At 43.8% G+C, this 27,942-nt stretch overlaps 1 protein-coding gene across 1 annotated transcript; it reads right to left on the bottom strand.

The window, feature by feature from the left end:
- Window positions 1-27,761, bottom strand: LOC121534680 (NACHT, LRR and PYD domains-containing protein 1a-like). Its single transcript, XM_045206055.1, is given in 6 exon segments — window positions 1-1,861; window positions 1,989-2,018; window positions 4,126-4,374; window positions 20,344-20,625; window positions 20,905-21,219; window positions 27,706-27,761. Coding segments are annotated over 6 exon segments (2,676 nt in total). The 5' UTR covers window position 27,761; the 3' UTR covers window positions 1-116.
- Window positions 27,762-27,942: the final 181 nt, after the last annotated feature.

Genomic DNA, 27,942 nt, shown 5'->3' with positions numbered 1-27,942 from the left:
TTCGAAAACAAGGACATTTCTAAGTGATCCCAAACTTTTGGAATAGTGGTGAATATATTATGTTATGTATAAAAATCAGCCTTGTTCTAGGGTGAGAAAGGGAAATGCAAATATACTCACTCGAGATATTTACATTTTTCCAATACTGGCAGAAGGATTTTTATCTTCTCTGCAGTTAAGTTGCACCAGTTGAGAATAAGTCTTTGGATGCACTTGCAGTGCTGAAAACAGTAGTTCAGCACCCAACAGTCTGTGTTTGTCAGGGGAATGTGGGTCAGATTAAATTCTGTGTATGTATTCATGGCTTTCCCAACAAAATCATCTACATGTAGCTCATATAGACAATGAAACGCAAAAAGCCACATTGATGAAATGTGATAATCAATAGCGTTTCGATCCTCCTTTTCTTCTTCAATGACTTCCAGAATAAAATGTTTGAGCTGGGTCCTGATTCCTTGAGAGCAAGATATGTATTTTTTATCCTCGAGTCGTTTTCCCACTTCTTTGTTTGCGATGCCAAAGAGAAATTGAACTATGGGTAGCAGGTGACTGTTTTCTTTTCCACGTCGAACCTTACAAAGTAGCTCTCTAACTATCCCCTGAGCTTCCTCATCACCCAGTAACATGTACGAGAGGGCTGTGAAAAACTCCTGGAAGCTGAGGTGCATGAAGCTGTACATAGTGTTCTGACTCACTCTCTTCTTTTGGAGAAACTTACACAAGAAGGGGACTTTGGAAGGATCTGACACTGTCTGTGAGACACTATCGTGGTCAAATAAGACTTGCTGCTCTTCCATTCCCTTTTCTGCCAGCTTGCCAAGTCCTTGGAGGATAGTAAGAGCTGACTGACCCATATCCTGACTGTGATGCTTCAACAGAGTGGCAACAAATTCAACAAAGATGGAGGTGGTGGTCTCCAGCGATTGGATCATCTCTGTGCCTTCTTCAAACTGCTCCCTATAAACTGTGCAAATGATCCAGCAGATGACTGGAATGAAACATGCGGTGAAAAGTGTTTAATTTTTTCTCACAGTGTCATAGGCTTGCTGTGAGTGTTGCTCATTCTTGAAGAATCTCTGGAAGTATTCCTCCACCCCTTCTTTAGAAAAGCCCACTATCTCAGCATATCTCACTGGATTTTTGACCACTCCATTCAGTTTGTCCAGCGCTGTGGACCTGGTGGTGACAAGCAGGAAGGACTCGGGTAAGATCTGCTTTCGTATCAGGCCACTCAGTGTCTCTTCGGGGGAGCACTGTGTCCACGGGTCCCTGGGAAGGGAGTCTTTCGGTACATCAAGAGGGAATTTGAGCTCATCAAAGCCGTCTACCAGGAAGAGAACCCTCTCAGGAGACTGGCGAAGGACCTGCTTGATCATTGATGATAAACTCTGATCATAGTTCAGCAGATCCATCACACTTTTATTTCCAGTGACCTGGTTTAGCTCTTTGCACCTCAGGTGAAAAACAAAGTCAAATCGGTCTTGATAAAGTCTCTCACGCGCCCAGTCAGACATGATCTTCTGTGTGGTAAAGGACTTGCCTGTCCCAGAGTGGCCCTGCAGTATAACAGTTCTCTGAATGTCTCCATGCTCGTCTGGGTCAAACAGCCTCTCCACTTTGGTGCTCTTGTAGGCCTTGCTGTCCCTCTGGCCCATGACTTGATAAAAGTTCTGTCCTCTGGAGTGGATCTCCTCCTCTCTCTCTCTCTCTCTCTGCTGACGGTGTTTCTGGATGATCAGGGGCTCAGTGTAGCGGTCATCCAACTTCACGTGCTCTCCAGAGAGAGAGTTGTACTCCTGCACTGTGGCATATTCACCTTCGATGACGTTCTTGTATTTCTTGGTTATTGTGCTTCTGTCCTCTACACATTGATACAATAAAAGTCAATACATGATTTTACAAAAGTGTTTCTGTTGAAAACATTATTTAAATCATATAACATAACAAAATGTATTAATAAAAAAAAGGTGAACAAAAACATGGCCTACCTTGTCCACCTCTTTGTTTGACGTGGCGTTCTAGATAGATGATTGACAAATACACATCATATCACATCACAAAAGCCTTTTCACAAGATATCGCTAATCTTTACATCTTCATAATTTATTGAACATTTTATCACGCAACAGTTAGGTCGGGCACAATATTACATGTCAGTGTGTCAGAAAGAAACGTCAGTACGTCAGGCATTCTTGACAGTAGGGAAAAATCCCTGTAATGCAAAGAAACATTATTTTATAGTTGAAAGAAAAAAATCTGTAATTGATTAATACAATTACATATAGGGGAATTTTGTAAGAGCCATGATTTGTTTTTGTCATTTTCCAAATATTTTTAATATTGTACATTTCCATGTCTGCTTTCTGCCAGGAAATGCCCCTGTCCTGAGAAACTGATCAAAGGTTAAACATTCTGAAACTTTCAAAAATGTATATTCACTGTAAAAGGATATTAAGAAGTTTCTTTAAGAATTTCTTTCTTAAAAAACACTGACTCCTAAAAGATCAACTGTGTTTTAATTAAAATATTTTAATGAGGAGGTTGCTCCTTTATGTGGTGTGTAGAAAATCTGACTATGTAAGTGGACTTTGTTAGGGTTAATCTGTGTATTCATTGTTACTATGTAATAACAGCCTTGAATAGCATATTTAACAGTACCTCTTTATGTAACTGTGCTTATATATGCTTACTCAGGTGTTTACATGTTGTAAGATCGTGTAGCATACCCTGGTTATCTGGCCCTTTTGGCATAGTTTAAGTGTGGCTACATGTGGCACACTCTCTGCCCCAAGATGGCTACAAGCCAGTAGTTTTTTATTACACAACCAATATGGTCGACCATTGACGTCATTGTTTACATCCTCGCATGCTACCGCTAACCATTAGCCCCCCCACTAGCCGCTAACTGTACTGTGCATGAGGTTATACAGCTCCCTATGCCGGCCTATAGCCTGAGGGCTACTAGCCTGTAGCCTAGCCTAGCGTGCTAGCCTTCAGCTATTGCCTGTTTATACTGTATGCCAACCCACACCCTGTGGCCCGCTAGCCTAGCATGTTAGCCGCTAAGTGTATCATGTTTATGCCTCATATGCTATCCTAGCCCCTTTATACAATATGCTATAATCATTACTGCTATGTTGCGTGTTAGCCTACTAGCCTTTCTGTTCTGTATGCCTATTACCAGCTAATGCTGTTAGCACACTAGCTTCCTAGTGTGTGCTAGCCATAGAGAATGATAGAGACCTCTAGTGGCCAAAAGGCCGTGTTAGCATGGGCAGCGCCATTGAGGGTTTCCAACATTTTAATGTAGTCAACTGGGTGGGATTTACAACGTCATTGGTTGATCCCGCCTGGTGAACCTGTTGGAGTCATGCCCAACCGGGTCATCAGGAGGAGTCAGCCAATCGTGAGAAAAAATATATACTACTTTAAAATGGAGAATGGCGCTGCCCATGCTGTCACAGATGCTATAATGTCCCAGATACAAAGATGAGTCCTCTATCTATCTCTATGGTGCTAGCCCATTTCTTTCCCATGGCTGCTATGCATATGTTACATAATTGCCATTCTCTTTGTACAGCCTAACATTGCTAGTACTCTGGTGTAATCCCCTGTTTCTTATGTTTTACAGAAACCATTATCACTTCCACTAGTCCCTTCCTCTTGTTTGCTGTGTGTGTGTGTGTGTGTGTGTGTGTGTGTGTGTGTGTGTGTGTGTGTGTGTGTGTGTGTTAGTTGTATGGTAATAAAGTGTGGATTGTATCCCTGTTTCCTACTGGTCATTTCAGTCCTCTAACTGGTACCCTGGGACAGTTGTACCTATATCTAAACCGACACCTCTTTCGGAGTACACAACCAGTCGGTGGCACTCTTTTTAATTGTGTGATAGCTAATAGTTGATTATTTGGTCTGTAAAATATAGATATTTCAAATTTGGTTAATATTAAGACATTTTTTTTTCATTGGCTTTCAAGAATGCCTGACCTAATCACAGCCCATATATCTAACTTCCCAAACATCTTCACTCACCCAATATCTTTTCAAATACGCAATAGTCAGTTTGGGCAGGGCTCTGTTTCACAACTTGACTCTCAGGATTACATGTCTGTGTACATCTTCACTCACCCAAGTCCTGGACCAGATGAGGATCATTCTCCCTCAGCATGGAGAGAAAGGCAGATTTCACGTTGTTTCCTCCAGAGTGGAGGGCTTTAAAGAGCTGCCTCATTTTGTCCTCATCAGTTCTGGCAGCGCTGATGTTAGAGTACAGCTCGTTATGGATCATGCCTTCAGAGAGCAGCTCATCAGCTATAGGCATCACCATGGTGACCCTCTGAATGAGCTGGTGCCTGTGTTCATCCACAAACTCAGCACCTATGGAGGGCAAAGGTTAAACTTGATTATTATCAAGAATATATAGATTATTCATCCTTTAACTGGCACACCAACAAAAAAAATTATCTGCATTTTTTTATTTCTGCAAATGTGTATTTAGTCTCAGTAGGCCATAAATTAATGTTGGTTTGCATTACTTAAACTTTGATATATAATGAATCGCAAGCATCTCAACCACGATGGAGGGCACATTGGGGAGAGACTGTCATCTTATAAACCAACTACCTGCCACTCAATAAATATACATTCTATATAAACTTAATTATGATATTAATCATGTTTAATATCAAGTTTGATATTATTCAGATTAATGGAAAATGCCATCTTGGTTGACCATCTTGCTATCTTTGTTAAATGAGTAGGCTACATGGCTGTTCTGTGAATTGTGAGAACAATTTGGGGAAGACTCTGCACCATCAGAATTCTGCTCAGTTCAAGAGCTGACCACAAGATGGAACCAAATATTTCTATATCTAAGTCAAGATGGGACAGATGGGCCTTTTAACAATGGGAACCACTGTTACAGAGTGGGCAGAACAAGCAAGGAGGTGGGCAGAGCCAAGCACAAGCTAGCGAGATCTTATTGGTGCATTTCCGTTAGGGAACGGCTACTCTCTCAAGTACCCGTGTGCAAGATCTTCTAAACAACGTAATAAAAAATTTAAACAAGTTTGACAATGAGTCAAGTCTGGCACTCTGTTCGTGACACATTCTAGTTTCTAGATCGGACGTTGATGTCTATAAGAAAACAAGCAATGTCGTCATGCTCCTTCTCCTCTCTCTGGCTGCCGTTGGATTTGCTCTCATCCTCATTACTGCTAGATGCTTCAGTTTTTTTACCCCATGTGACACATCTTGGTTTCCCCCTTTTATCTGTTGAAGTCGGAAGTTTACATACACTTAGGTTGGAGTCATTAAAACTCTTTATTTCAACCACTCCACAAATTTCTTGTTAACAAACTATAGTTTTGGCAAGTCGGTTAGGACATCTACTTTGTGCATGACACAAGTAATTTTTCCAACAATTGTTTACAGACAGATTATTTTATTTATAATTCACTGGATCACAATTCCAGTGGGTCAGAAGCTTAAATACACTAAGTTGACTGTGCCTTTAAACAGCTTGGAAAATTCCAGAAAATGATGTCATGGCTTTAGAAGCTTCTGATAGGCTAATTGACATCATTTGAGTCAATTGGAGGTGTACCAGTGGATGTATTTCAAGGCCTACCTTCAAACTCAGTGCCTCTTTGCTTGACATCATGGGAAAATCAAAAGAAATCAGCCAAGACCTCAGAAAAAAATTGTTGACCTCGACAAGTCTGGTTAATACTTGGGAGCAATTTCCAAACGCCACGTTCATCTGTACAAACAATAGTACGCAAGTATAAACACCATGGGACCACGCAGCCGTCATACCGCTCAGGAAGGAGACGCGTTCTGTCTCCTGGAGATGAACGTACTTTGGTGCAAAAAGTGCAAATCAATCCCAGAACAGCAGCAAAGGACCTTGTGAAGATGCTGGAGGAAACGGGTACAAAAGTATCTATATCCACAGTAAAACAAGTCCTATATCGACATAACCTGAAAGGCCGCTCAGCAAGGAAGAAGCCACTGCTCCAAAACCGCCGTAAAAAAGCCAGACTACGGTTTGCAACTGCACATGGGGACAAAGATCGTACTTTTTGGAGAAATGTCCTCTGGTCTGATGAAACAAAAATATAACTGTTTGGCCATAATGACCATCATTATGTTTGGAGGAAAAAGGGGGTTGCTTGCAAGCCGAAGAACACCATCCCAACCGTGAAGCACGGGGGTGGCAGCATCATGCTGTTACACGACAGGGTGTTGTCCAGGGTCACGCCAAGGTTCTTTGCACTCTGGGAGGAGGACACATTGGAGTTGTCAACCATGATGGCGAGATCATGGAGCGGGCAGTCCTTCCCCGGGAGGAAGAGCAGCTCTTTCTTGCCGAGGTTCAGCTTGAGGTGGTGATCTGACATCCACACTGATATGTCTGCCAGACATGCAGAGATGAGATTCACCACCTGGTTATCAGAAGGGGGAAAGGAGAAAATTAATTGTGTATCATCTGCGTAGCAATGGTAGGAGAGACCATGTGAGGATATGACAGAGCCAAGTGACTTGGTGTATAAAGAGAATAGGAGAGGGCCTAGAACTGAGCCCTGGGGGACACCAGTGGTGAGAGCATGTGGTGTGGAGACAGATTCTCCAAGAGTGAGCAGCGCCGGAGATAACCAACTCGGAGAGGGTGGAGAGGAGGATCGGATGGTTCACAGTATCAAAGGCAGCGGATAGGTCTAGAAGGATAAGAGCAGAGGAGAGAGAGTTAGCTTTAGCAGTGCGGAGAGCCTCCGTGACACAGAGAAGAGCAGTCTCAGTTGAATGACCAGTCTTGAAACCTGACTGGTTTGGATCAAGAAGGTCATTCTGAGAGATATAGCAGGAGAGTTGGCTAGAGATGGCACGCTCAAGAGTTTTGGAGAGAAAAGAAAGAAGGGATACTGGTCTGTAGTTGTTGACATCGGAGGGATCGAGTGTAGGGTTTTTTGAGGAGGGGGTGCAACTCTCGCTCTCTTGAAGACGGAAGGGACATGGCCAGCGGTCAAGGATGAGTTGATGAGCGAGGTGAGGAAAGGGAGAAGGTCTCCGGGAATGGTCTGGAGAAGAGAGGAGGGGATAGGGTCAAGCGGGCAGGTTGTTGGCCGGCCGGCTTTCACAAGTCGCAATATTTCATCTGGAGAGAGAGGGGAGAAAGAAGTCAAAGCATAGGGTAGGGCAGTGTGAGCAGGACCAGTGGTGTCATTTGACTTAATAAATGAGGATCGGATGTCGTCAACCTTCTTTTCAAAATGGTTGACGAAGTCATCCACAGAGAGGGAGGAGGGAGGGGGAGGAGGAGGATTCAACAGAGAGGAGAAGGTGGCAAAGAGCTTCCTAGGGTAAGAGGCAGAGGCTTGAAATTTAGTGGTAGAAAGTGGCTTTAGCAGCGGAAACAGAGGAAGAGAATGTAGAGAGGAGGGAGTGAAAAGATGACAGGTCCGCAGGGAGTCTAGTTTTCCTCCATTTCCGCTCGGCTGCCCGGAGCCCTCTTCTGTGAGCTCGCAATGAGTCGTCAAGCCACGGAGCAGGAGGGGAGGATCGAGCCGGCCGGGAGCATAGGGGACATAGAGAGTCAAAAGATGCAGAAAGGGAGGAGAGGAGGGTTGAGGAGGCAGAATCAGGAGATCGGAGGGAGAAGGATTTAGCAGAGGGAAGAGATGATAGGATGGAAGAGGAGAGAGTAGCGGGAGAGAGAGAACGAAGGTTGCGACGGCACATTACCATCTGAGTAGGGGCAGAGTGAATAGTGTTGGAGGAGAGCGAGAGAGAAAAGGATACAAAGTAGTGGTTGGAAACTTGGAGGGGAGTTGCAGTGAGATTAGTAGAAGAACAGCATCTAGTAAAGATGAAGTCAAGCGTATTGCCTGCCTTGTGAGTAGGGGGGGACGGTGAGAGGGTGAGGTCAAAAGAGGAAAGGAGTGGAAAGAAGGAGGCAGAGAGAAATGAGTCAAAGGCAGACGTAGGGAGGTTAAAGTCACCCAAAACTGTGAGGGGTGAGCCATGCTCAGGAAAGGAACTTATCAAGGCATCAAGCTCATTGATGAACTCTCCAAGGGAACCTGGAGGGCGATAAATAAAATAAAAATAATAATTGGTCATTTAGCAGACGCTCTTATCCAGAGCGACTTACAGGAGCAATTAGGGTTAAGTGCCTTGCTCAAGGGCACATCGACAGATTTTTCACCTAGTCGGCTCGGGGATTAGAACCAACGACCTTTCGGTTACTGGCACAACACTCTTAACCACTAAGCTACCTGCCGCCCCATAAATGACTAGGATGTTAAGCTTGAATGGGCTAGTGACTGTGACAGCATGGAATTCAAATGAGGAGATAGACAGATGGGTCAGGGGGAAAAAGAGAGAATGTCCACTTGAGAGAGATGAGGATTCCTGTGCCACCGCCGTGCTGACCAGATGCTCTCGGGGTATGCGAGAACACATGATCAGATGAGGAAAGAGCAGTAGGAGTAGCAGTGTTTTCTGTGGTAATCCATGTCTCCGTCAGCGCCAAGAAGTCGAGGGACTGGAGGGTAGCATTGGCTGAGATGAACTCTGCCTTGTTGGCTGCAGAACGGCAGTTCCAGAGGCTGCCAGAGACCTGGAACTCCACGTGGGTCGTGCGTGCAGGGACCACCACATTAGAGTGGCAACAGCCATGTGGTGTGAAGCGTTTGTATGGCCTGTGCAGAGAGGAGAGAACAGGGATAGACAGACACAAAGTTGACAGGCTACAGAAAAAGGCTACAATAATGCAAAGTAGATCGGAATGAAATGAACTAAACATCTGGGAAAGCGAGAGAGCGGGGCCTCCCTCACTTACGTTTCACTGAAACACTCAAATATAACTCTCCCAACTTCCACTTTAGAAATTATAATTGTTGTAAACTACAGCGGTTCAATGTTTCTAGGAATAGACTAACTTAGTTTATTCAGCTAGCAACTTGGTACAGTATTCTTCCGTGAAAACCGTCCAGGGCACCTATGACGCCAAAGCCAACTAGCATGCCAGCCTCCATGCCAGACTTCCCCCTGGGCGGGGCGCTTCACCTTGGTTGCTCCTGTGGTTTGCTCTGGATGCGAGTGTCTGCTAGATGACTGAATGTAATATATATGTTGAGTGTCTTCACTTCTGGTAGATTGTATGTTTTAAAATTCAATAATAACAAATACAAATAAAAACAAGTTGGAAGTGAAGATGATGGTTTCGCAGTGCCTGAGGCGTCACTACAAACCCGGGTTCGTTCCGGGCTGTGACCGGGAGACCCATGAGGCGGCACACAATTGGCCCAGCGTCGTCCGGGTTAGGGAGGATTTGGCCGGCTGGGATTTCCTTGTCCCATTGCGCTCTAGCGACTCCTTGTGGCGGGCCGGGCGCCTTCAAACCCTGACTACCATTTCCCAAGTCAGATGAAGTTGACTGATCGATGCATCCATCAAGGCAACTGGAGACTGTATGTGGGAAGAACAATCAACTGACTAGCCAAGACCAGTACGACCACCATTTCTTTCAAATAGGAAACCAGCTGAGATAACATGCTGATTAAAATCATCACAAATCTCAACATTTTCAGTAACATTTTCAGTCTAAAACTACTTGCTTATGCAGGGAAGAAGAGGAATTAACGGTTTTCCAGAATTTAGAGGGATCACTAGAAGAGTCTGCCATAGCGCTAAGGACGTAGTTTGATTTGGCCTGTTTAACCGAGGCAATGCACCCATTTCTCAATTGCCTAAATAGCTTCCAATCAGCTAACGAGACAATTTGTCTAGCCTTGACCCAGGCTTGATTTCTTATCAAGAAGAGGTCTGAGAGTAAAGTAGAGTACCATGAATTAGTTCGGTTGTTGACTCTGAGTCGCTTGAAAGGGGCATGTTTATCTGTTTATTTGTTAAATGAGTAGGCTACATGGCTGTTCTGTGAATTGTGAGAACAATTTGGGGAAGACTCTGCACCATCAGAATTCTGCTCAGTTCAAGAGCTGACCACAAGATGGAACCAAATATTTCTATATCTAAGTCAAGATGGGACAGATGGGCCTTTTAACAATGGGAACCACTGTTACAGAGTGGGCAGAACAAGCAAGGAGGTGGGCAGAGCCAAGCACAAGCTAGCGAGATCTTATTGGTGCATTTCCGTTAGGGAACGGCTACTCTCTCAAGTACCCGTGTGCAAGATCTTCTAAACAACGTAATAAAAAATTTAAACAAGTTTGACAATGAGTCAAGTCTGGCACTCTGTTCGTGACACATTCTAGTTTCTAGATCGGACGTTGATGTCTATAAGAAAACAAGCAATGTCGTCATGCTCCTTCTCCTCTCTCTGGCTGCCGTTGGATTTGCTCTCATCCTCATTACTGCTAGATGCTTCAGTTTTTTTTACCCCATGTGACACATCTTGGTTTCCCCTTTTATCTGTTGAAGTCGGAAGTTTACATACACTTAGGTTGGAGTCATTAAAACTCTTTATTTCAACCACTCCACAAATTTCTTGTTAACAAACTATAGTTTTGGCAAGTCGGTTAGGACATCTACTTTGTGCATGACACAAGTAATTTTTCCAACAATTGTTTACAGACAGATTATTTTATTTATAATTCACTGGATCACAATTCCAGTGGGTCAGAAGCTTAAATACACTAAGTTGACTGTGCCTTTAAACAGCTTGGAAAATTCCAGAAAATGATGTCATGGCTTTAGAAGCTTCTGATAGGCTAATTGACATCATTTGAGTCAATTGGAGGTGTACCAGTGGATGTATTTCAAGGCCTACCTTCAAACTCAGTGCCTCTTTGCTTGACATCATGGGAAAATCAAAAGAAATCAGCCAAGACCTCAGAAAAAAAATTGTTGACCTCGACAAGTCTGGTTAATACTTGGGAGCAATTTCCAAACGCCACGTTCATCTGTACAAACAATAGTACGCAAGTATAAACACCATGGGACCACGCAGCCGTCATACCGCTCAGGAAGGAGACGCGTTCTGTCTCCTGGAGATGAACGTACTTTGGTGCAAAAAGTGCAAATCAATCCCAGAACAGCAGCAAAGGACCTTGTGAAGATGCTGGAGGAAACGGGTACAAAAGTATCTATATCCACAGTAAAACAAGTCCTATATCGACATAACCTGAAAGGCCGCTCAGCAAGGAAGAAGCCACTGCTCCAAAACCGCCGTAAAAAAAGCCAGACTACGGTTTGCAACTGCACATGGGGACAAAGATCGTACTTTTTTGGAGAAATGTCCTCTGGTCTGATGAAACAAAAATATAACTGTTTGGCCATAATGACCATCATTATGTTTGGAGGAAAAAGGGGGTTGCTTGCAAGCCGAAGAACACCATCCCAACCGTGAAGCACGGGGGTGGCAGCATCATGCTGTTACACGACAGGGTGTTGTCCAGGGTCACGCCAAGGTTCTTTGCACTCTGGGAGGAGGACACAATGGAGTTGTCAACCATGATGGCGAGATCATGGAGCGGGCAGTCCTTCCCCGGGAGGAAGAGCAGCTCCTTCTTGCCGAGGTTCAGCTTGAGGTGGTGATCTGACATCCACACTGATATGTCTGCCAGACATGCAGAGATGAGATTCACCACCTGGTTATCAGAAGGGGGAAAGGAGAAAATTAATTGTGTATCATCTGCGTAGCAATGGTAGGAGAGACCATGTGAGGATATGACAGAGCCAAGTGACTTGGTGTATAAAGAGAATAGGAGAGGGCCTAGAACTGAGCCCTGGGGGACACCAGTGGTGAGAGCATGTGGTGTGGAGACAGATTCTCCAAGAGTGAGCAGCGCCGGAGATGCCCAACTCGGAGAGGGTGGAGAGGAGGATCTGATGGTTCACAGTATCAAAGGCAGCGGATAGGTCTAGAAGGATAAGAGCAGAGGAGAGAGAGTTAGCTTTAGCAGTGCGGAGAGCCTCCGTGACACAGAGAAGAGCAGTCTCAGTTGAATGACCAGTCTTGAAACCTGACTGGTTTGGATCAAGAAGGTCATTCTGAGAGATATAGCAGGAGAGTTGGCTAGAGATGGCACGCTCAAGAGTTTTGGAGAGAAAAGAAAGAAGGGATACTGGTCTGTAGTTGTTGACATCGGAGGGATCGAGTGTAGGTTTTTTGAGGAGGGGTGCAACTCTCGCTCTCTTGAAGACGGAAGGGACATGGCCAGCGGTCAAGGATGAGTTGATGAGCGAGGTGAGGAAAGGGAGAAGGTCTCCGGGAATGGTCTGGAGAAGAGAGGAGGGGATAGGGTCAAGCGGGCAGGTTGTTGGCCGGCCGGCCTTCACAAGTCGCAATATTTCATCTGGAGAGAGAGGGGAGAAAGAAGTCAAAGCATAGGGTAGGGCAGTGTGAGCAGGACCAGTGGTGTCATTTGACTTAATAAATGAGGATCGGATGTCGTCAACCTTCTTTTCAAAATGGTTGACGAAGTCATCCACAGAGAGGGAGGAGGGAGGGGGAGGAGGAGGAGGATTCAGCAGAGAGGAGAAGGTGGCAAAGAGCTTCCTAGGGTAAGAGGCAGAGGCTTGAAATTTAGTGGTAGAAAGTGGCTTTAGCAGCGGAAACAGAGGAAGAGAATGTAGAGAGGAGGGAGTGAAAAGATGACAGGTCCGCAGGGAGTCTAGTTTTCCTCCATTTCCGCTCGGCTGCCCGGAGCCCTCTTCTGTGAGCTCGCAATGAGTCGTCAAGCCACGGAGCAGGAGGGGGAGGATCGAGGCCGGCCGGGAGCATAGGGGACATAGAGAGTCAAAAGATGCAGAAAGGGGAGGAGAGGAGGGTTGAGGAGGCAGAATCAGGAGATCGGAGGGAGAAGGATTTAGCAGAGGGAAGAGATGATAGGATGGAAGAGGAGAGAGTAGCGGGAGAGAGAGAACGAAGGTTGCGACGGCACATTACCATCTGAGTAGGGGCAGAGTGAATAGTGTTGGAGGAGAGCGAGAGAGAAAAGGATACAAAGTAGTGGTTGGAAACTTGGAGGGGAGTTGCAGTGAGATTAGTAGAAGAACAGCATCTAGTAAAGATGAAGTCAAGCGTATTGCCTGCCTTGTGAGTAGGGGGGGACGGTGAGAGGGTGAGGTCAAAAGAGGAAAGGAGTGGAAAGAAGGAGGCAGAGAGAAATGAGTCAAAGGCAGACGTAGGGAGGTTAAAGTCACCCAAAACTGTGAGGGGTGAGCCATGCTCAGGAAAGGAACTTATCAAGGCATCAAGCTCATTGATGAACTCTCCAAGGGAACCTGGAGGGCGATAAATAAAATAAAAATAATAATTGGTCATTTAGCAGACGCTCTTATCCAGAGCGACTTACAGGAGCAATTAGGGTTAAGTGCCTTGCTCAAGGGCACATCGACAGATTTTTCACCTAGTCGGCTCGGGGATTAGAACCAACGACCTTTCGGTTACTGGCACAACACTCTTAACCACTAAGCTACCTGCCGCCCCATAAATGACTAGGATGTTAAGCTTGAATGGGCTAGTGACTGTGACAGCATGGAATTCAAATGAGGAGATAGACAGATGGGTCAGGGGAAAAAGAGAGAATGTCCACTTGAGAGAGATGAGGATTCCTGTGCCACCGCCGTGCTGACCAGATGCTCTCGGGGTATGCGAGAACACATGATCAGATGAGGAAAGAGCAGTAGGAGTAGCAGTGTTTTCTGTGGTAATCCATGTCTCCGTCAGCGCCAAGAAGTCGAGGGACTGGAGGGTAGCATTGGCTGAGATGAACTCTGCCTTGTTGGCTGCAGAACGGCAGTTCCAGAGGCTGCCAGAGACCTGGAACTCCACGTGGGTCGTGCGTGCAGGGACCACCACATTAGAGTGGCAACAGCCATGTGGTGTGAAGCGTTTGTATGGCCTGTGCAGAGAGGAGAGAACAGGGATAGACAGACACAAAGTTGACAGGCTACAGAAAAAGGCTACAATAATGCAAAGTAGATCGGAATGAAATGAACTAAACATCTGGGAAAGCGAGAGAGCGGGGCCTCCCTCACTTACGTTTCACTGAAACACTCAAATATAACTCTCCCAACTTCCACTTTAGAAATTATAATTGTTGTAAACTACAGCGGTTCAATGTTTCTAGGAATAGACTAACTTAGTTTATTCAGCTAGCAACTTGGTACAGTATTCTTCCGTGAAAACCGTCCAGGGCACCTATGACGCCAAAGCCAACTAGCATGCCAGCCTCCATGCCAGACTTCCCCCTGGGCGGGGCGCTTCACCTTGGTTGCTCCTGTGGTTTGCTCTGGATGCGAGTGTCTGCTAGATGACTGAATGTAATATATATGTTGAGTGGCTTCACTGCTGGTAGATTGTATGTTTTAAAATTCAATAATAACAAATACAAATAAAAACAAGTTGGAAGTGAAGATGATGGTTTCGCAGTGCCTGAGTGCCAGTGCCACTACAAACCCGGGTTCGTTCCGGGGCTGTGACCGGGAGACCCATGAGGCGGCACACAATTGGCCCAGCGTCGTCCGGGTTAGGGAGGATTTGGCCGCTGGGATTTCCTTGTCCCATTGCGCTCTAGCGACTCCTTGTGGCGGGCCGGGCGCCTTCAAACCCTGACTACCATTTCCCAAGTCAGATGAAGTTGACTGATCGATGCATCCATCAAGGCAACTGGAGACTGTATGTGGGAAGAACAATCAACTGACTAGCCAAGACCAGTACGACCACCATTTCTTTCAAATAGGAAACCAGCTGAGATAACATGCTGATTAAAATCATCACAAATCTCAACATTTTCAGTAACATTTTCAGTCTAAAACTACTTGCTTATGCAGGAAGAAGAGGAATTAACGGTTTTCCAGAATTTAGAGGGATCACTAGAAGAGTCTGCCATAGCGCTAAGGACGTAGTTTGATTTGGCCTGTTTAACCGAGGCAATGCACCCATTTCTCAATTGCCTAAATAGCTTCCAATCAGCTAACGAGACAATTTGTCTAGCCTTGACCCAGGCTTGATTTCTTATCAAGAAGAGGTCTGAGAGTAAAGTAGAGTACCATGAATTAGTTCGGTTGTTGACTCTGAGTCGCTTGAAAGGGGCATGTTTATCTGCCAGAGAAGTAAAAATGGATGTAAAAAAGTCAAGTGCCAAAACAGGGTCTGGTATGAAGCTAGTAGAAGAAAAGCTATGAAAAATATAAATCATGAAGGAAAGCCTGGGGCGAGAATCTTTTTATATTTCTCTTCAAAATTATACAAGGGTCAGAGTTTCTCAATTTGGTATCTCTAATGCAAGCAATAGGGCAGTGGTCGCTGATGTAATGTATATAAACACCGCAAGCCAAGTACGTATAAGGATATATTCATTGACGGATAAGGTCAATCAATAAAGAGTTTGTTGGGTTTTTTACATTCATCTGAGTGGCTTTCGTTATCAGCTGAACTCGACAGATATTCTTAACCTTTTACTGCAGTGGGCTAAATCAGGTGGCGGAAACTCTGGATCCAGGGCGGCGAAGCTGTTTGAAGTCTGTATCCGGTCCAGACTTCCCACTGCCAAGGAGGCCCCAATTGCCAAAGGCCATTTCTTTTGACTTCCATGGCAAGTGACGTGCCTCCATGGCTGGTTGGCAGGGTCAAGAATAGGAACATTCACAAAGTCATCCAGATAATAAGGATAATAAAGATGCTGCCTTTTAGGCAGGATGTCAGAGTCGGCACGTCCCAATCCCATGTAGGTACATGCCACCCAGAATCCCTGGGACGTCCCAATTCCATGTAGGTACATGCTACCCAGAATCCCTGGGACGTCCCTATCCCATGTAGGTACATGCTACCCAGAATCCTCGGGACGTCCCTATCCCATTGAAGTTGAAATGTAAAATAGTTAAGGTAAGGGTTAAGGTTAGGGTTAGGGGGGCAAAAATGCATTTTCAGAATGTGGGGGGTTGTGCCCCTGGTTTTCACATAGTTTGCTTAACATTAATATTACTGTAAGTTACTGTACTAAGGGTAATGCTGCAGCAGGAGCAGTTAGTGTACGTCTATTTTTCACCAAATCAGGACAATTATGATGAAGGCAACGCCGCCGACAGCGACTGTGACAACGACTATGACAGCGTAGTTGTGGTCCTCTTGGTCTGGAAATACAGTCAGCAATCATCAAAACCACTACACCCTGAGTGCTACTTTGTGTGTGTGTGCTTGCCTTTGTGTGTGTGTGTGTGTGTGTGTAAGCACGCTTGCGTGTCTTACCAGACTTACCAGACAACTACACATTGTTTCAATCTCCTTGGTGTCGTACAGATGTCAGATCTTAATATGACCCATTTCGTCACAGGAGGAAAATAATCATGCAGCAGGACTATTTGGATAAATAGGGGGCAGCTGGAAGCTGTGTGTAGTGTATTAACATTATGACTTTCTATAGGAACAAAGGAGAGAATGTTTATCTTAGTTCAAAAGTAGCCATTTGTGGGGTGACGCCCCAGGGGAGACAGGTGATTGGACAGCAGAGGGAGCAACCCATCTTTTTGCATTGTTTATAAGTATATGCTGGACGAAGAAGAAGTCAGAGCAGCCATTACAATTCGAGGACACTGCTCTCCGGGTCTCATGACACCTGTAACTCATGCTGAAAGCTTGTGATATGAATAAACTTATGATCAAAGGTTCAGTATGAGCGGACTCCTTTGTTTGACAGCAATGAGCACCAGCATTCGACGCGACACGACATGTGTTTGTAGGCTAAACAATGCATTACTGTACCTAGGGGGCTATGATTTGGGGAAGGCTCTGCAAACCAACTTACTTCATACCATCAAGTATTCTCACGGCTTGCTAGAGCATTGTGAACTGCTTTAGCGCAGTGGTCTGAGCAGCATGCTACAGCTCTGAGCATCACGAGTTTGCGCCCAGTGCTGGGCAATCGTTTTGACACTTGGGAATGGAAATTCAATATGTCATTGTCCGGATGGATGGCTGTATATTTGCATCTCACAGGAGTCACACCTTTGCCGTGGCAATCTTCAGGACGAAACGTTCTCACCGAAGTCCTGGATTCACTGTCACCACCAGGAGAGGTGTGAAGACTGATGAAACTTGAATCAACGAAATGAATGTTATTGTGTGAATTAATTTGTCATGTTTGGATTGTTTCAAGAGTTCATAAAGAGCTATGAATGTTGATATGTTTCATTGTACTATAAGTGATATGGATTCATTGTTACAGACAAACTATATTATTCTGTTCGTCCAATGGTGGATAGTTCAAAGAGGAGCGACACAGGGGTGTCTTATCATACAGTGTTGAAGTGTGGTGATTAGATTAGAGAATGCGTGTGAAGTTTTATGTCTTTTGTTTTAATGTTTTGGGCCATGCAAAGTCATGTTAATTAGACAATGGGAGATATTGGGATTGGGCGCTCTTGGAAGAATAAAAGCTGGGTTTACATTTTTATGACGGAGTCATTGGTTAACCAATGAAACATAATAATTTTGTATGTGGTGACTAAAATATAAATATATATAAATATGGTGAAATTTCTATGCTGTTAAGATTCAGAATATTTTGTATTCTTCTTAATGTGAAGATTTCTGGTATGGACCATTTGCTAATTGTATTCTTATTGTGTAACTGTAATAAATCTGATTACTTTTAAATGGATACGAACCGTAGTCCTCATATTTTTTTTGAATATTCCTTGAATTATTATTTAGTAAAATGTGTAATGGTAAATGTTATTCACAATGCACATAGCATATATGCTTGGTCTCTAACTGTGCATCTCTGAGCTAAGGTTAAATCAATTGTTTAATGCTAGGACATTGATTGCAAGATATTAGCTCCTTGTCCATTAGTAACCTCTTAATAATTGCATAACGGTAAACCTAGACACGTGCATCTTATAGTATTTAGAGCAGTGAAGCAAGGCTCGCTACCTTAACTATACACGCTGGATACGATTATGGGCCTAAAGCAGTCACATGATAATGGAATGAGATGGTATATCATATTAGGGTCATAGACCTCTACACTAATTCTCTGTCAGGGCGGCAGGTAGCTTAGTGGGTAAGAGCGTTGTGCCAGTAACCGAAAGGTCGCTGGTTCTAATCCCCGAGCCGACTAGGTGAAAAATGGATAAGAGCGTCTGCTAAATGACTAAAATGTAAATGTAAAATGTCATCTTCAGGTAAAATGTCATCTTCAGACAAAGTGAATTTTCACTATTCTACAGGTTAATGCCATTTGGGACGGGATTCGAAGGCAGCATCACGTGATAACGCATTCACATTCCACCGAGCACGAGACGTTTGTAGCCACTGTAGAAGTTTGAGCAACTGGTGCTAGCAATTCAGTGAAGAACTATCCCAAAATGGAAATATGTGACACGAATCACAAGTAAATAAGTAACCAAATCAATCTCTTGCCCGTTCACACTCTGAATAGCGCACATACACAATCCATGTCTCAATTGTCTCAAGGCTTAAAAATCCTTCTTTAAACTGTCTCCTCCCCTTCATCTACACTGATTGAAGTGGTAACTCAAGTGGTAGAGCATGGTGCTTGTAATGCCAGGGTAGTGGGTTCGATCCCCGGGACCACCCATACGTAACAATGTATGCACACATGACTGTAAGTCGCTTTGGATAAAAGTGTCTGCTAAATGGCATATTATTATTATTTAACAAGTGACATCATTAAGGGATCATAGCTTTCACCTGGATTCACCTGGTCAGTCTATGTCCTGGACAGATCAGGTGTTCTTAATGTTTCTACACTGTGTATATACCAGTAAGGGAGCCTGAAGATAAATAATCCACTTGGTTAGAGAGAACTTTTTTAGTCAGTTTTTAATCAAATTTAAAGTCAGTGTGTATGGGGCAAACTGCCCCCAGGGCAATCAATGCACGTCAATGGTACCTATATTAGCATTTTCCAAATCATGTATAAGTAACTTATTTGAGTTACACAATCAATTTTGAGATACTTTAGGATGATTTGGACAGGAATGGCGAAAATTATCAGAGTGGCCGTACATCAAAACCTAATTCTAGTGAGGATATTAACAGTGAGATGTGCAATGTCATTCTGTTTCGATATTTAAAGCTTGTAACGATTTCTATTTTTTGTTTTGTATCTTTAACTGCATTGTTGGAAAAATGACCCGTCAGTACGCATTTCACTGTTAGAGTCTACACCTGTTGTTTTCGAAGCATGAGACAAAAAAAAATTAGTTTTGATTTGATTTGATTTCATCATACTGGGAATTAAACAGAAACAAATGGACCAAAAACATGTGATACGGTATGCTATGCTGTGCTATGTTATGCTATGCTGTGCTATGTTATGCTATGCTGTGCTATGTTATGCTATGCTGTGCCATGTTATGCTATGCTGTGCTATGTTATGCTATGCTGTGCTATGTTATGCTATATTATGACAAGCCATTTTATGTTATGCTACCTTACGTTATGTTAAGTTATATTATGTAGCAACTAAAACATTTTAAAAAGTACTTTCATGACCTTACTGTGACACAGAGCAGGAATAATTTTGTCTAAGGTAGAAAATAATACAGTTCACACGATTCTATCCATTGTGGAATCTGTCCCTGATGTGGACAGTGATGACAGCAGAGATCATGATGGCCAGCCCCACAGACAGCAGGATGATCTTCGACATGTACACAGACATGCCAGCAGGGGGGAGACACTGGTTTACAACAAACAGACAATATGTTACAGTTCCTCTAGTCTGGCAGATCAGACACTTCCTCCTGTTTGCAATTAGCCTGGGAACAAGGTTACAGTTCTTCCATTAATACACAGAATGTACAAAACATTAAGAACACCTGATCTTCCATGACATAGTTTGACCAGGTGAATCCAGGTGAAAGCTATGATCCCTTATTGATGTCACATGTTAAATCCACTTCAATCAGTCTAGATGAAGGGGAGGAGACGGGTTAAAGAAGGATTTTTAAGCCTTGAGACTATTGAGACATGGATTGTGTATGTGTGACATTCAGAGGGTGAGACAAAAGATTGAAGTGCCTTTTGAACGGGGTTTGTTAGTACGTGCCAGGCGCACCAGTTTGTGTCAAGAACTGCAACGCTGCTGGGTTTTTCATGCTCAACAGTTTTCCGTGTGTATCAAGATTGGTCCACCAACCAAAGGACATCCAGCCAACTTGAGACAACTGTGGGAAGCACTGGAGTCAACATGGGCCACCTTGTAGAGTCCATGCTCTTACAAATTGAGGCTGTTCTGAGGGGAAAAGTGGGGGTGCAACTCAATATTAGGAAGGTGTTCTTAATGTTTTGTACACTCCGTGTATAACTGACATACAATATTTGAGATGTGTATTTGTGTGTCTTACCAGATGTCATTGGACAGAGTTCCACTATCTGCTTGGTGTCTTTGGCCCAGCTGACTTGGTTGCTGTGGTTACAGATGATGGAACCCCCTGCCACATAGACAGAGAGCAGGGGGACAGTGGAGGTCTCAGCCCCTCTACTCTCTCCTCCCACCTGAGAGCAGGTGCTGTTGTTACAGCTGGAGGTGACAGAGCTGTTCTGGCCTCTGCAGGTCACAGTCACATTACAGGTGCCATTGATGGAGCAGACAGAGTCCACTGTCAGTACTGGTGGCTCAACTCTCTCTGGAAACACATAGATAAACAGACAAATAGATAGGGTTAGAAAAACACACAAATGCACACACGCATGCCTATCCATTTACACAGACACACATACAACAAATGGCTGATCATTTTTCTAGTCACCATTTACTGTGGTTGACATTTTCTGGACCTTAAGCTGCAGTAAATTAGAGTTCATTTAACCTGAGATAGAATTCACATTTCACTACTGATTGCTACAGCTCTGTAACCATAGTGATACAAAACAAGAGATGAAGGGAAGGAAGGAGGAAAACCTACCATGAACTGATATCTGGTACTTGGCAACATCTGTGTATTCTTCACCACTCACTACTGCATGGTAAAGTCCACTGTCTCCTTCCTGTAGGTTCTTCAGTAGCAGAGAGAAGTTTCCCTCACTAAACTCAACCCTGCCTTGGTATTTAGGAAATGCTTTCACTTTTGATGTTTCTTTGAAGTATTTTACTAAATTGTGAGATTTGTTAAACGTCCACTTTAAATCATCAATATATTTTAGTTTAGCATATCCCTGGACATCCAGACGAACATTTTGTCCCTTCAGCACAAACAGTTTCAGAGTCTCGGTGCTGGACTCTGTGAAATAAACAGACAGAAAACTTCATGTAAAAATGAAACAGTCTATCAAGAACACTGTAAAAAATAAATAGATGTTGATTCAAGGCAACCAGCTGCAATAGGATTGTGCGTTTGCTCAACATTTGGGCATATACGGTGCCTTCAGAAAGTATTCATACCCCTTGACTTTTTGTACATTTTGTTACGTTACAGTCTTAATTTAAAATGGAGTGAATTCAGATTGTTTTGTCACTGGCCTACACACGATACCCCATAATGCGAATGTTTTTGCAAAGTAATTAAAAATGAAAAGCTGAAATGTCTTGAGTCAATAAGTATTCAACCCCCTTTGCTATGGCAAGCCTAAATAATGGATGTGGTGGATTGAGACGCAACACATGCAAAAACACAGATATCTCTAGTTTAAACTGACAGATTTAGTTTAGATTGACACCGGTGAGTCAATGGACTCTAGGGGTCAAGTAAACAAACTGTAACACATTAGCTCAAATTCTTGTCCTTTTGAAGTCCACTCAACTCGCAGAGTAATGCTCATTAAGAAATTGCTTAATTTGTCTTTTTTTGCTACTTCGTTTGCTGCTTGTAATAGAGAACAGTGCAACAATATATTTATGGCAACTATAGTTGAATTAGCATGAATCACAAAACACTTTGCCTCTCTTTGCTATGCATTGTACTAAACCCCCCTTAATTCCGAGACCTGTTATAAGATACAGTATGATGGGTGATGTTTCATGCATTAAAGTGTGTTTCTTTTCATTGTAGAGTTTGTGGTCTAAAATATATATCCATCATGAAACCTGAGTGGCGCAGTGTTCCTGAGTTCCTGAGTGGCGCAGTGGTCTAAGGCACTGCATCGCAGTGCTAACTGTGCCACTAGAGATCCTGGTTCGAATCCAGGCTCTGTCGCAGCCGGCCGCGACCGGGAGACTCATGGGCGGCGCACAATTGGCCCAGCGTCGTCCAGGGTAGGGGAGGGAATGGCCGGCAGGGATGTAGCTCAGTTGATAGAGCATGGCGTTTGCAACGCCAGGGTTGTGGGTTCGATTCCCACGGGGGGCCAGTATAAAAAAATTATGTATTCACTAACTGTAAGTCGCTCTGGATAAGAGCGTCTGCTAAATGACTAAAATGTAAATGTAAAATGTAAACCAGTTGGCTTATAAATGGCTGTCAACGTTCTGTCAATGTATCACCCCCTACCCTCGCTGCTGAAGCTGTGGCTTTCCACATCCTGTGGCTCAACATGTTTCTCATGCTTTTATACTAACCCTAAAACACTATGCATTCGCTACTTTTAATACAGAACAGTATGCTTCAATTTGAAATATTATAATATATATTTAAAATATCAGAATTCTATTCCATTTCAAATATTATAATATCTATTTAAAATATCAGAATTCTATTCCATGTCAAATATTATAATATATATTTAAAATATCAGAGTTCTATTTGCATCAAATATCAGAATTCTACTCCAAAAGTAATATTGTCAGTGGAACATTCAACAGCTGTACAATAGAGAATACCAGAGAGATATCGTAAGTTTGAGTTATTCATGTTTATTTTTTTAAAAAATTTTTATTTAACCTTTATTTAACCAGGTAAGCCAGTTGAGAACAGGTTCTCATTTACAACTGCGACCTGGCCAAGATAAAGCAAAGTAGTGCAATAAAAACAACACAGAGTTACATATGGGGTAAAAAACATAAAGTCAAAAATACAACAGAAAATATATATACAGTGTGTGCAAATGTAGCAAGTTATGGAGGTAAGGCAATAAATAGGCTATAGTGCAGAATAATTACAATAGTATTAACACTGGAATGCTAGATGTGCAAGAGATTATGTGCAAATAGAGATACTGGGGTGCAAAAAGAGCAAAATAAATAACAATATAGGGATGAGGTAGTTGGGTGGGCTAATTTCAGATGGGCTGTGTACAGGTGCAGTGATCGGTAAGGTGCTCTGACAACTGATGCTTAAAGTTATTGAGGGAGATAAGAGTCTCCAGCTTCAGAGATCTTTGCAATTCGTTCCAGTCATTGGCAGCAGAGAACTGGAAGGAATGGCGGCCAAAGGAGGTGTTGGCTTTGGGAATGACCAGTGAGATATACCTGCTGGAGCGCAGACTACGGGTGGGTGCTGCTATGGTGACCAATGAGCTAAGATAAGGCGGGGATTTGCCTAGCAGTGATTTATAGATGGCCTGGAGCCAGTGGGTTTGACGACGAACATGTAGTGAGGACCAGCCAACAAGAGCGTACAGGTCACAGTGGTGGGTAGTGTATGGGGCTTTGGAGACAAAACGGATGGCACTGTGATAGACTACATCCAATTTGCTGAGTAGAGTGTTGGAGGCTATTTTGTAAATGACATCGCCGAAGTCAAGGATCGGTAGGATAGTCAGTTTTACGAGGGCATGTTTGGCAGCATGAGTGAAGGAGGCTTTGTTGCGAAATAGGAAGCCGATTCTAGATTTAACTTTGGATTGGAGATTCTTTATGTGAGTCTGGAAGTTGAGTTTACTGTCTAACCAGACACCTAGGTATTTGTAGTTGTCCACATACTCTAGGTCAGACCCGTCGAGAGTGGTGATTCTAGTCGGGTGGGCGGGTGCCAGCAGCGTTCGATTGAAAAGCATGCATTTAGTTTTACTAGTGTTTAAGAGCAGTTGGAGGCTACTGAAGGATTGTTGTATGGCATTGAAGCTCGTTTAGAGGTTTGTTAACACAGTGTCCAATGAAGGGCCAGATGTATACAAAATGGTGTCGTCTGCGTAGAGGTGGATCTGAGAGTCACCAGCAGCAAGAGCGACATCATTGATATACACGGAGAAAAGTGTTGGCCCAAGAATTGAACCCTGTGGCACCCCCATAGAGACTGCCATAGGTCCAGACAACAGGCCCTCTGATTTGACACACTGAACTCTATCTGAGAAGTAGTTGGTGAACCAGGCGAGGCAGTCATTTGAGAAACCAAGGCTATTTAGTCTGCCAATAAGAATGCGGTGGTTGACAGAGTCGAAAGCCTTGGCCAGGTCGATGAAGACGGCTGCACAGTACTGTCTATTATCAATCGCGGTTATAATATCGTTTAGGACCTTGAGCGTGGCTGAAGTGCACCCGTGACCAGCTCGGAAACCGGATTGCATAGCGGAGAAGGTACGGTGGTATTCGAAATGGTCGGTGATCTGTTTGTTAACTTGGCTTTCAAATACTTTCGAAAGGCAGGGCAGGATGGATATAGGTCTGTAGCAGTTTGGATCTAGAGTGTCACCCCCTTTGAAGAGGGGGATGACCGCGGCAGCTTTCCAATCTCTGGGGATCTCAGACGTTATGAAAGAGAGGTTGAACAGACTAGTAATAGGGGTTGCGACAATTTCGGCGGCTAGTTTTAGAAAGAAAGGGTCCAGATTGTCTAGCCCAGCTGATTTGTAGGGGTCAAGATTTTGCAGCGCTTTCAAAACATCAGCTGTCTGAATTTGTGTGAAGGAGAAGCGGGGGGGGGCATGGGCAAAATGGAGCTGTAGCAAAATGCTTGTTGAAATTCTCGATTATTGTAGATTTATCGGTGGTGATAGTGTTTCCTAGCCTCAGTGCAGTGGGCAGCTGGGAGGAAGTGCTCATATTCTCCATGGACTTTACAGTGTCCCAAAACTTTTTGGAGTTAGTGCTACAGGATGCAAATTTCTGTTTGAAAAAGTTAGCCTTTGCTTTCCTGACTGCTTGTGTATATTGGTTCCTAACTTCCCTGAAAAGTTGCATATCGCGGGGGCTATTTGATGCTAATGCTGTACGCCACAGGATGTTTTTGTGCTGGTCAAGGGCAGTCAAGTCTGAGGAGAACCAGGGGCTATATCGGTTCTTAGTTCTATATTTTTGAATGGGGCATGTTTATTTAAGATTGAGAGGAAATTACTTTTAAGGAACAACCAGGCATCCTCTACTGACGGAATGAGATCTATATCCATCCAGGATACCTGGGCCAGGTCAATTAGGAAGGCCTGCTCGCTAAAGTGTTTTAGGGAGCGTTTGACAGTGATGAGGGGTGGTCGTTTGACCGCGGACCCGTTACGGACGCAGGCAATAAGGCAGTGATCGCTGAGATCCTGGTTGAAGACAGCTGAGGTGTATTTAGAGGGTATGTTAGTCAGGATGATATCTATGAGGGTACCCATGTTTACGGATTTAGGGTTGTACCTGGTAGGTTCGTTGATAATTTGCGTGAGGTTGAGGGCATCTAGCTTGGATTGTAGGATGGCTGGGGTATTAAGCATATCCCAATTTAGGTCACCAAGCAGTACAAACTCTGAGGATAAATGGGGGCAATCAATTCACATATGGTGTCCAGGGCACAGCTGGGGGCTGAGGGGGTCTGTAGCAAGCGGCAACAGTGAGAGACTTATTTCTGGAAAGGTGGATTTTTAGAAGTAGAAGCTCAAACTGTTTGGGCACAGACCTGGATAGTATGATAGAGCTCTGCAGGCTATCTCTACAGTAGATTGCAACTCCACCCCCCTTTGGCAGTTCTATCTAGACGGAAAATGTTATAGTTGGGGATGGAAATTTCAGAATTTTTGGTGGCCTTCCTGAGCCAGGATTCAGACACTGCTAGAACATCAGGGTTGGCAGAGTATGCTAACGCAGTGAATAACTCAAACTTAGGAAGTAGACTTCTGATATTTATGTGCAAGAAACCAAGACTTTTGCGATTACAGAAGTCATCAAATGATAGCGCCTGGGGAGTAGGAGTGATACTGAGGGCTGCAAGGCCTGGGTTAGCCTCTACATCACCAGAGGAACAGAGGAGGACTAGAATAAGGATACGGCTAAAGGCTTTAAGAACTGGTCTTCTAGTGCGTTGGGTACATAGAATAAAGGGGGCAGATTTCCGGGTGTTATAGAAAAGATTCAGGGCATTATGTACAGACAAGGATATGGAAGGATATGAGTAAAGTGGAGGTAAACCTAAGCGTTGGGTAACAATGAAAGAGATAGCATCGCTGGAGGCATCAATTGAGTCGGTCTCCGCGTGTATAGGGGAGGGGCAAAGGAGCTATCTAAGGCAGGTTTAGCTAGGCTGGGGGGTCTACAGTGATATAGTACAATTAGAAATAACCGAAACAACAATAAACTAACCATGTTTGGGCTGAGGCTAAACATAAACAGGATGTAGTACCGTAAAAAGGAACAGTCCAGCAGACATCAGCTGTATAGCTGAGTTATCATAAGGTCCGGTGGTAAAGCGCTAGTGAGTAAGAGGCCACGGCTAGCGTGTGCTAGCGGGCCGGGGCTAGCAGATGGATGGAATCTTCGTGGTTAACGTCGTAACCACATCAGACGATTTCGTCGGCAGACCAGTCGTGTAGGATCGGCGGGGCTCCGTGTCAACACTAGGTGGTCCCGTCCGGTTGACAGAGAGGTAGATAGCCGGGAGATGGGCCTAGCTCAGGATGATTAGCCAGACCACAGCGTCCGTTTTGTTGTAGCTAGCTGGTAGCGATGAATCCGGAGTTAAAGGTCCAGTGATTCAGTGATTCCGGCGGAAAAACTGATATGTTCTGGGTCGATAACGCGCTGTGCAGACTGGCCGAATATCCGGTGATTAATGTCCAGTGATTAAAATTAATCCCGCAGAAAAAAAATCCAATGTTCTGGGTGAAATACCGCTAGCTGTGGCTAATAGCAAGTAGCTAGTTAGCTGGCTAGCTAGTTTCAACTGGAGATTCTAGATTCTAGATAAAGGTAAGTCAATAATAGAATCCGTTCCACATTGAGTGAGGCGGGTTGCAGGAAAGTATATTTTGTAGAAGGATGAAAAGTCTGATAGGGAAATATGTACGAAAAATACAGAAAAATAGGGTATTTACAGGCTATTTATAGACATACGACAAAAACACAACTGCACTACTACGCCATCTTGTAGTGTTCTTACCCCCTGATAGAAAACCTATCCCCATACAGAGAAAACCTCTGTGATACGGTTATTTGGGATCTGACATCAAGACACGTGGTAAAGTATAGTAGGAGGGATGACATATCAGGTATATGACTGGATATCCAGTATATTTCAGTGACAGTTATCTGAAGAAGAGTGAAGAGTGGCTTATCAATTCCTTCCCAGGCCTGACTCCTGCCAGGTCACACAGGAAGCCTGGCGTGTTTTGACAGGGTTCGCTGGGTGTCTTGTGTGTCCTGGTAGGACCCAGGCTACCCTGTCTTGCCTTTCCTCTTGTTGTTTGTTTATCATGTTTGAATGTTTGTTGTCACTGTGCTGTTGTTGTCGTTGTCTTTGATTTAAAAATAAATAAATAGCAAAAAATTACTAACGAACATGTGAGTAGCCCATCCCTAACATCAATTGAAACTATCAGCACTACTGCCTGTCACTTGCCGGCCTTTCCGATCAGATTATTGGTATACATATCTAATCAATAGAGTGAATATTAGAGCAAAGGTAGAATGGTAGAATATTTACCTGATCCTTGGACAAGAGCTGATAGAAAAACAATGTAATGTAATAGAGCTGCCATACTTTTTGTTGAACTTACGGAGTAAAACAGGAAGTTAAAGTAACTTCCTCAACTAAGCGTGCCTCAGCAGCCACTTAAGTAGCACATTATACGTCACAAATGTGTGGTTACATATTTTTCAGCCTGTAAGATTTGGGTAAATTCCAATTGAAAGCAGTCAATTCATGAAGTGAACTGAAATT

Source organism: Coregonus clupeaformis, chromosome 21 (assembly GCF_020615455.1).
Source record: "Coregonus clupeaformis isolate EN_2021a chromosome 21, ASM2061545v1, whole genome shotgun sequence".
Taxonomy (NCBI): Eukaryota; Metazoa; Chordata; class Actinopteri; order Salmoniformes; family Salmonidae; genus Coregonus; species Coregonus clupeaformis.
The sequence above is the reverse complement of the archived record's forward strand: the minus strand, read 5'-3'. Positions and strand labels throughout refer to the sequence as shown.